General features: G+C 38.8%; 1 protein-coding gene across 1 annotated transcript; it reads left to right on the forward strand.

Moving 5' to 3' along the window:
• Window positions 1–6,250: 6,250 nt before the first annotated feature.
• Window positions 6,251–9,964, forward strand: LOC307261638 (adhesion G protein-coupled receptor F5-like; the record flags this gene model as incomplete). Its single annotated transcript, XM_080042221.1, has 10 exons — window positions 6,251–6,268; window positions 6,900–6,912; window positions 7,032–7,166; window positions 7,276–7,416; window positions 7,500–7,606; window positions 8,039–8,097; window positions 8,198–8,322; window positions 8,883–9,101; window positions 9,533–9,690; window positions 9,893–9,964. The coding sequence occupies 10 exons, from the start codon at window positions 6,251–6,253 to the stop codon at window positions 9,962–9,964; spliced, it is 1,047 nt and encodes a 348-aa protein (XP_079898347.1).
• Between the last annotated feature and the right edge of the window lie 360 nt (window positions 9,965–10,324).

Consider the following 10,324-nt stretch of genomic DNA (forward strand, 5'->3'; position numbering starts at 1 on the left):
AAGATAAAAGTGGTATGTCTTTAATTTACCAGGAACAGCTAACTACTGGGATGTTTTCCAAACAAAGATTTTTTGAAAAGCAGTATTTGGTTGTATGAAATAAAATAAAATGTGAAAAACTGGCTGTGCAAAAATATGGGTACCCTTGTGGTTTTGTTGATTTTAATGCCTGTAACAGCATGTAAAACTGATGACTTTAAACACAAAGTTGGTTGAATTGTATGTTGTTAAGCCTTGAACCTCATAGAAATGTCTGTTTAATCATGAGAAAATTTATTTTAGGTGCCTAAATGCAAGTTGCACTTCTTTTTGACTCTCTGCTGAAGTGAGACAGAATGGGATCATCAAAACTGCTCCCAAAAGATCTTAAAAACAAAGATTATTCATTATCATGGTTTAGGGGAAGGCTACAAGAAGCTTTCCCAAAGGTTTCAATTGTCAATTTCTACTGTAAGGAACGTTGTCAGGGAATGGAAGGACACAGGCACAGTTGCAGTTAAACCCAGGTCTAGCAGACCAAGAAAAGTACAAGAGCGGCATATGCGGCGGATTGTGAGAATGGTTGCACACAACCCAAAGATCACCTCCAAAGACCTGCAAGAACATCTGGCTGCAGATTGTGTATCTGTACATGGTTCAACAAATCAGTGCAATGTTGCCGGCTGAGAGGGGTTCCCAAACTTTTTCATATGACTGTATCTTTAATGCATTTTCACAAATAGAAAAAAGGTTTCACAAATCAGAAACTATGTTTTCTATAATGTATAGCCTCACTGTGATAATCTAGTCCAGATTTGAAGAGTCTAGGTTTAGTGGTTTTCAATCAGAACCAGTGCTAATGCGGTCACGACCCCCAAAAAAACATTAAAATGTGCATTCTTTGCATTTTCACAAATAGAAAAAAAGTTTCACAAATCAGGTACTATGTTTTCTATAATATATAGCCTCACTGTGATAATCTAGTCCAGATTTGAAGAGTCTAGGTGTAGTGGTTTTCAATCACGATCAGTTCTAATGTGGTCCAGATGCAAAAAAAGCAGTGAAATCTCCCCTCTCTTTTTATTTAACAAACTAAATAAAGGTTACATAAATTTTAAACTGTTTTTAAAGAATGGTTAAACTCCCTTAGATAATCTAGACTAATTAATGTGGCTTTACCGCGGCGATTTATTCAATTCAATTCAAAGAACTTTATTCTTCCGTTAGGAACTTCATATGTGGAGGAGCATCAGGGTACAACAGTACATACAATATACAAACACACGCACACACACACACACACACCATCAGCACGTACTCGACATATGGCAGATAAAACAATCTCTGCTTTGCCTAGTGAATAAATAGTACCTCCATAGAGGAGGAGTAATAAACGTTAAAAAAGTAAAAAAATAGTCCAAGTGTTAAAAAAAATAAAAAATAAATAGAGGGAGAGAGGAGACAGTTCAAAAAGGGTGTTAACCATTCAAAAGTCTAATGGATGCCGGGACAAAGCTTGACAGGGCTCGGTTTGTTCTTACTGTAGGGGCTCTGTATCTGGCCTGAGAGTAAGAGGCAATACTGGCTGTGTAGAGTGTGTGTGATGTCCAAGGTGATTAGTGTTGCTTTTTGCTTAGTCCTTTTGTTGTAAATGCTGATGAGTGATTCCTGCTGTTGTCCAATTATTTTGTTGCTCAGTTTGATGATTCTGTTGAGTGGGTTCCTATGGATGTTGGAGAGTGCTCCAAACCAGGAAGTGATGTTAAAGGTGATTATGGATTCAATGAAGCATCTGTAGAATGCTGTCAGAACAGATGGATGGACCTGGAGTTTGCGGAGTTTCCGAAGGAAAAAGAGACGCTGCTGGCATTTGGAGTGGATGGTATCAGTATTTGTTTTGAAGTTTAGTTTGTGGTCGATTATTGTCCCAAGGTACCTATATGTGTCAACCCTCTCTACCGGCTGGTTGTTGACAGTCAGAGTGGGGAAGGTGGAGGGGGCCTTACGGAAGTCTATTATCAGTTCTTTTGTTTTGGTGATGTTGAGATCAAGGCAGTTCCGCCTGCACCAGTCTGAAAAAGTGGCCAGTTCAGACTGTAACTGATCAGATGAATTGGTGGAGTCCATGATGACAGTGTCGTCAGAATACTTGATGTATGTAATGTTTGGGTTTATGCTTCTGCAGTTGTTGGTGTAGAGTGTGAAGAGAACTGGTGAGATGACAGAGCCCTGTGGAGCACCTGTAGAGATCTTTCTGGATGAGCTGAGGTGGCCGTTAACTCTCACTCTCTGGTGTCTGCCTGTCAGGAATGAGAGCACCCAGAGTATGAGGTGGGGATTGACATCCATCTGGATGAGCTGTTGTCCCATTAGATGGGCTTGCACTGTGTTAAAAGCACTTGAAAAGTCTACGAACACCAGCAGAAATGACTTGGGCTTTTCAAGGTGGGTGTAAGCTCCGTGTAGCAGCGTAAGTGTGGCGTCGTCTACCCCTCTGTGACGTTTGTACGCAAACTGAAGCGGGTCAGAGTAATTACTGACCTCTGCCTGTAGTTGTGTGAGAATTAGCCTCTCAAAGCCTTTCATGACTAGGGATGTTAAGGCCACAGGTCGATAGTCATTGTCACAGGTGGGGTTACTCTTTTTAGGCACAGGGCATATGATGGAAGATTTCCAGACAGAGGGGATAGAGTGTTCAGCCAGTGAGCGGTTAAAGAGGTGGCAGTAGACACCAGCAAGCTGATTGCTGCAGGCCTTCAGCAAGCGGCCACAGATCTGGTCGGGCCCTGGTGCTTTGTTTGGCCTCATCCTCCTCAACACCAGCTCAACCTCCGCCTGCTTCAGCTCTTGATTTACATAGCCCGGCATCCTAGCAGTGAGCTCCTCCATTAGCTTCTCTCTCTCCTGTGAGTAGTCCAATGTCTCAAACCTGCAATAGAACTGGTTAAGGTTCTCTGCCATGTCAATGCAGTCTTTTTCCCCGGTGGTGGGTAGAGCTGAGTTGTTGTTGGGGAGGCCAGCTAGGGTTTTGACACCTTGCCAGGCATCTCTTGGCTTACCCTCCAGAAAGAGTTTTTCAACTCTCTCCTTATATTCCCTCTTTGCTGCTTTTAATTGTTTATTCAGTTTATTTTGAATGAGTTTGGACTCAATTTTACTTCCAGAGAAGAATACAATTTTCTTTTCATTCAGGGTTGATTTCAGGGCTTTTGTAATCCAAGGCTTGTTATTAGAAAAAACCTTAACAGTCTTAGCAGGGACAACCATCGCCTCACAGAAAGTGATATAGTCAGTTACCACCTCAGTAGCCTCCTCTAGCCTGTTGCCCTGTGTTAGCACCTCCCACTCAGTGCACTCGAAGCAGGCCTGAAGAGTCTCGATTGCAGCAGAATTAGGAGGTTAAACAACGGAGAATCAGTCGCTCTATGCCGCTCCTTAAGAATCCCTTAACTTTTCCTTAACTGCCGAATCGGCTGCTGCGAATCAGCTGCCAACTTCAGCATTGTCACATGTTGGCTGCTAGCCCAAAGAGTCTTCAAACACTATGGCAACAATTCGTCACAAAACAACGAAACTACTGGTTTTACAGATGCCTCATTAGTCAAGCATGTTATACAACAAATGCTGATAATTTACACATTATATGAACCGTAGTTTTCACTTATTATTGACTTAATGTCCGAGCGAACAGAGCAGCAACTTACCAACAGCGTTAAGAGCATTTTACTTCTGAGCGCAAAGCAAAAATGCCCTAGCCTGGAAATCCAGACCCTGATATCTTGAACGATAGAGGGTCTGGCCACGATCAATAGTAATTTCCAACTCAAGGGGCGGCTCCTACTCGTGCATTTCAAATGCCACTGCACGCAGTTGGATAGCACTACAACTAATCAGAGCGATGCACAAGGTGACGTAAGCTCCGTTCGTTTAGCGGACAGCTGTTAAACTGTTAAATTAAACGTTTGCCGTGGTCGGTCGGCAAAACAGAACATTCCACTTACTTGCTAATGAAAGATTTGAGTGCCGTCTTCCAAATCGTAAAGGGTCGAGACCAAAGCAGTCTCAAACTCAAACAACATATCCGCAGCCATCTTTGATGTTTACTATCACGGCTTCGACGTCGCATGCACGTCACTGTCGTCATCCGGTTACGTCCTCCCCAGAGTACCATACAAAGGGCTCTGGCCCGCCCATATTAGATAGAACCAATTGAAACGTGAGCCCAGATTTCTGTTCTTTTTGAAAAAGCTTCAACTGAGAGTTTCCAGACCAACAGGCGCAGCAAATTTAATTTGCCAGCGCCTAGTGGCAGGTCTGGGAATGCCAGGCTAAAAATGCCCAGCATTAAGTGTGAAACCAACTTCCGCTGTAGACTTTCAAAATAAAATACACTAAAAAACCTTTTATTGCAGTCCCAAGTTTGACAGGAATTTAACATTTAAGCCAAGTAATTATTTACACTGTTACACTAGTAGCTCGGTGAGGCTGCGGATGGATGGATGGATGGATGGATGGATGGATAACAAGTAGTTATTTAGATGTTTTCATACAGTCCCAAAAATCAGGGGAGCACCAAGGACAGATGACCAACAAGTTCAACAATAAATTGAACCCATCCCTCACAGTACTTCAGACCACACCAATATCGACCTATTGCATAATGAACTACAACATCTCTTAGACTCTTTCTCTTAACTAACAAGAAACAAGAAAGTTATAAAGACAGATTCAATTAATAAAATGTTTGGCTTATAAAAGCCTATGTCATCTTATGTTCAGTATGTCTTAGTACAACATATTGTTACTTGAAACATGTTTAGTAAAAACAATAGAAATGTGTTCCTCATTAAAGCTCCACACAAGACACCTAAAATAAATCCCACCAAAAAGTAAATTCTGAAATTCAGGTGAGTTTACACCTTGTACAGTGCTCTTATAATGTCTGCCTTGTCTCTGCTCCGAACATTGACCTTGACTTATTTGTTGTTGAATGAATGAATGAATGAATGAATAATTTATTTCAAATATGCAACAACAATACAATAATAAAAATGCATCAACAGGAGTCAGCCCTAGTGACTCCTGCACTGATAAGGCCGCCAAGCACTCTATAAAAATGCCACAACATATTTGAAAAGGGGTGGGAAGAAGTTAAAACTTGTTCAATCCCACCCCACTTCTTTAAACAATATTAACAGGTCATATATCAAAATCAAAACTCAAAACTACATGTTTCCTTCAGACTAATTTCTCATTTTCATGATATCAATTCTATGTATCAACACTTGCATATATGTACACCATACCGATGCACATAGATACACACAAGCGTACAAACAAACACTTGCATATCTGTACTCCATACCAATACACATAGATATACACAAACGTACACTCGAACACTTGCATAACTGTACACCATACCAGTACACATAGATGCACACAAACGTACCAATACATAATCCTACACATACCCATGTTTACTACTCACTGACACACTGAAAATGTCAGCCACTCCGACTGCCAGCACCACAGCAACTGTGGAGTCAGCCACCGCAGAAGGCCGAGCCACCACAGCATGCGACACCCCCCTTAAGACCAATAGCTTACTGCTGATCACACAGTTAACTAGTCATGTTAACAAGTAATGAGACTTCAAAGCACTCCTTCATTACTGTAACTCAGGAAAACCAACTCTTTGTATCTTCTTTTAAACTGTTTCATGCTTGGACATTGCTTGATCTCCATATTCAAACTGTTTCACAGCTTCACCCCACAAATTGAAATGCAAAAGCCTTTCCTGGTTGTTCGAATGCTGAACCTGTCAAAATTTAGTTTCCCCCTCAAATTATAACTAAGCTGTCTTTCATTAAATAATTTTTTAATATTATTTGGGAGTTTGTTGTTTTTTGCTTTGTACATTACTTGAGCAGTTTTAAACTTCACAATGTCAGTGGATTTCATGATTTTTGACTGTAGAAATAATGAATGAGTATTGTCCAAATATCCAACCTTATGAATGACACAAATCGCTTTCTTCTGCAGGATTGTTACTGGTGCTAATGAGGTTTTGTAGTTGTTCCCCCAGACCTCGACACAGTAGATTAGATATGGCAAAACGAGTGTACAGTCACACCATAAACATTTCCATTGCACAGGGATATTAGAGACTCCAGTATTTGAAAGTAAAATTTGACCGACATGACTGGCTTATTTTCAACTTTGCACATCTTTGCATATACACGGTGGGTTCACCGAAACCGACTTTGGGATGGTGTTTCTCTTCCATGTAAGTGGCTGCTGCTCTGTCAATGCGCTGCAGTTATCTGGGAGCACGGACAGGTTCCTCTCACATCGTGGGACACTGCTGGGATGCTTTACTCTTTCAACCATGAAAAACAGGTGATTTTATCTTTTTACCTATCGATAACATTTCATCAAATCCCTACAGTGCCAATTTGATCAAATATGATACATGATTTTCTGAAACCTCTGCATCATCAACACGATCATATCCAAATTGTGAATTACAAGTTTTGGCCAGGGTCAGTTTTGCTTATTTTGGAAAAGGTTACGGTTCTAGACACTCAAACCTTAAATTAGTGAAGAGGCCTTGCTCTTAGACACCGAAGCAGAACAGAAGATAGAGATTCAAAATGTATCTCTCATTGCTTGGTCTTTTAATAAATTTTTGCATATAGGTAGTAATATATCTTTTTAATATTTTTTCCAGAGACAAATACAAATTATTTATTATGTTATAATATATATATAATATGTATTTTTCACAGGATGTATGCCTTGATATTTTTCTGCATCCTGGGATTATACATCTGTCAGGCAAGTCTCATCATACGGAATGGCTTTGCTTACAATTATTATTATCAAAACTCTTAACGATTTTCTTTTAACTTTTTCAGACCCCAGGACAAGGTAAAAAAATACATATTTTGAGTTTTAAAAATTGCCTCTTTTTTCCGGCATGCTATTGTTTTTAAACAGATATATTGTAGTTGGATTTTTTTTATGTCGATGTTTGTCTATTTTGCCAGATCCAGGCAACTCAACACAAATGCTTTATGCCAAACTGCGAATCGACGAAAATGCAATCGCAAACATAACTGAGATACTGAAGCCTTTTGTGACAAACGCGACTCTGGCGGTTGACGAACTTAAATGGACAACAAGTAAACATTTCTAATATTTCAATTACTTCATGCTCTCATTGGTGGTATTTGCTGAAGAAAAAAAAATGTATATCCTCGACTAAAACTATTATACTTTTCTTCTGATCAGCCTGTGAGAGATTCCCCGACCGGACACAGTGTACTTGCGAGACAGGCTACAGTTGGAGTGATAAAGTTTGTCAATCTGAGGTCAAGAAGAGTTGCAACTTCCCCCAAAACTCCTCCGGCACGTGTGTTTCCAACAACTCAGGTACTGAGTCTGTACTGGCAGGTGAATATATGTGTCTGGCCGAGCATGCAATTGTCTAAAACTGACAACTTTTTTCTTCACAGTTACCCTGAATGGGTCTGTTACTTTTCGTGGACTAGAGTATGTAGGTTGTCTGGCAAAACAAAGCACTGTGAAGTTTAAGGAATGTAATACAAACGTGTCAAAACAGGTAAAAGCAAATATTTCTCAATAACAGCACATTTTTTAAAGGTGGAGTCAGCAATTCTGAAGAATGCTTGTTGTCAAATCACTTTTTGTTAAAATCAGTAAATACCATCTCACCATCTGCTACCTGTAAGTACTGTGTGCGCTGAAAAAAAATTCTATGGTTAATACACAACCTAGGCTCTGTTAACGGGCATATTGCTAGCTATGGTGGTCCCCTTTGTTTACAGAGCCCAGGCTGTGTATTAACGCCAGATTTTTTTCAGCACACACAGTACAGACAAGTAGGGGACTGTGAGGAGATGTTTACTGATTTTGAAAAAAAATTATTTTGACAACAGACATTTCCGAGAATTGCGTCTCCACCTTTAACGAATACACTTTTATCAGATATGTTGCCAAAAAGTAATAAGTGTTTGGAGTGGTTGCCTTTCAGCTGCAAAACGTGTACAGCACTTTGAAGGGATTTGACACCGTGAAAGTTATCGGATACAGGTACTTGCTTTGTTTACGAAATAAAATAACTTTATTTTCTGAATATGCCATTTTTTCTGTTTTCAATATTTGAAATCAATTTTTTTTACCCTCAATGAAGGGTTGGAAGCGTCATCGCAGATTTTGAGGTCACCATTGCTCACACGGTCAATCCACAAGATTTAATTGACAAATCAAAAATCCTCATCAGCAACCTTTCTGCATCACTGGAATTGAAAACCACAGGTAATATCGCAGGGTGGCATGCACTAGCACCGGTCAGGATTAATTTTAAACTTGGAGTGAATTAGGGTTTGTAATCCTTAAATCTAGTCTTTAGTTAAGCCTTAAATTAAGATAGTTTTAACTGAATTCTGACTCCACCATAAAGGAGCATCTTAATGACTGATACCTATTTTTAAATAGAGATTGCATTCCTTAAAGGGCCAATTCACCAAAATAACACTCCAACAACAATGAACATTAAACTTCCTCATTTACCTTGTGAATGTGACAAAAACATTCCCAACTCAAGGCTGCTATCTTACTGTTTGTCTATTAAAAAAAACAGTCAACAGAGATAGAGAAGTCCTTCAATTCAGATCATATTTAGCTGATAAAGACGGTATCTTATTGTATGTTCTTACTAAAATGTATGCATATAGTTTTGGTTTAAATATGAGGAGGCTTTAAGATTTTAGGTTCTGCAGTTCAAACTGCCAATCCAATTCAAAATAGATAAAATTATAAAAAAGTTTGTTGTGTTATTTTTTTAAACAAATTAATTGAACTCTTATTTTCTGCAGGTGTTGTCCATATAACCATGCCATCTGACCGAGTGCATTACAAAAGCAAGCATGACGTAAAGTGCACATTAAAGGAGGACCTGGGAGGAATCCTTCCATCATGGACACTGAGAAGAGATGAAAAATATTTTGACATAAATAATGGCACAGGCTCCAATGTGACGATTGACACATTGGAGACAAAAGTTAAACTTAGTGACATAACAGAACTTTGGGCAGGTAACGTTTGTTTCAGCCATTTATATATTGTGTAACTTCAAATATTTTCATATTTAGTATACGAGCTAGTTTACAGTAATTGTGTGAATAAGTAATCCGAGGTGGAAGTATATTTACTTAAGTACAATTTTGAGGTACTTAACATTTTTCTGAAAGCTTAATTTACTTACTCAGTTACTTTGCACAATAAAAGGGGAACTGACTGCAATGCTAAATCGGAACTTTAACCATATGACCAACAAATTCAAGACATGAAATTGTAATCTCATAGCATGTTCAAGCTGCCTTCAAGAGGCCATTTAAAAAAAAAAAAGATGTTGGAGGGACAGTGGTAAGCTATGTGATGTGTGGGGACTGGTTTGTGCATGAGGGCAACGGTCTAGACAAAGTAGCATTTTCTCACGTATGTGTTATTTTTTAATTTCTCTTAGGGTTGTACACATGTGTCTACGAACAAAAGAACAAAGATTACACCATAACTCACAGTGCCAGTGATATAATGGACGTATGCCTCCTGCCAAACATTGACATCACCACAGCTCCAGGATATCCTAACTGCAAAGAACGTTTAGAATCAGATTTAGTGAAAGTAAGAGCCATTTGTGAGATACCAAGTAGCAGTGAAAATTATACTGTAACATGGGATTCCGAGCACATTGACGCAGAAATAATAGAAATAGAACCGGCAAGTAAGTACAATTTCTTGTGTTCATCTTTTTTCCCCCATTCATTTACATGAGTTTTGGTGAGTTGTAAAAAAAAAACATAACATTCAAATGTGATCCTTGCAGGTTCTAAAGGAGCAAAAGCTTATGGAGCTGATGCATTGGTTTCCTGCAGCCAAACGAAAAAACCGAAACTGATATGCACTTTTAAGAACAGGTGCATGCAAAAGAAAAGGGCTGAGATTCCTATCAATATCATATATGGTATGTTTTTTTTATTAATTTTTTTATTATTTATTTAAATATTGTTAGTCTTTGTCTAACATCACACCATATTTTATTAGCAGTGTATTGATTTTTTTAAATTTTACGAAATGTTGCATTCAGATAATACCACAACTGAATGGAAATTATAGTGTCCAGTTTCTTGTTCTAAATATAACTTATTTAACGATGAGAAGCAATCCTGGGAAAAGTTAAAAATAAAAAGATGAGATGATCTTGATTAAAAAAACTGTTTGAATAAAAAATTATGATAACACTTTACGATAAGGGTAC

The sequence above is a fragment of the Ammodytes marinus genome, assembly GCF_949987685.1.
Source record: "Ammodytes marinus genome assembly, chromosome: 15".
NCBI classification, from domain to species: Eukaryota; Metazoa; Chordata; class Actinopteri; order Uranoscopiformes; family Ammodytidae; genus Ammodytes; species Ammodytes marinus.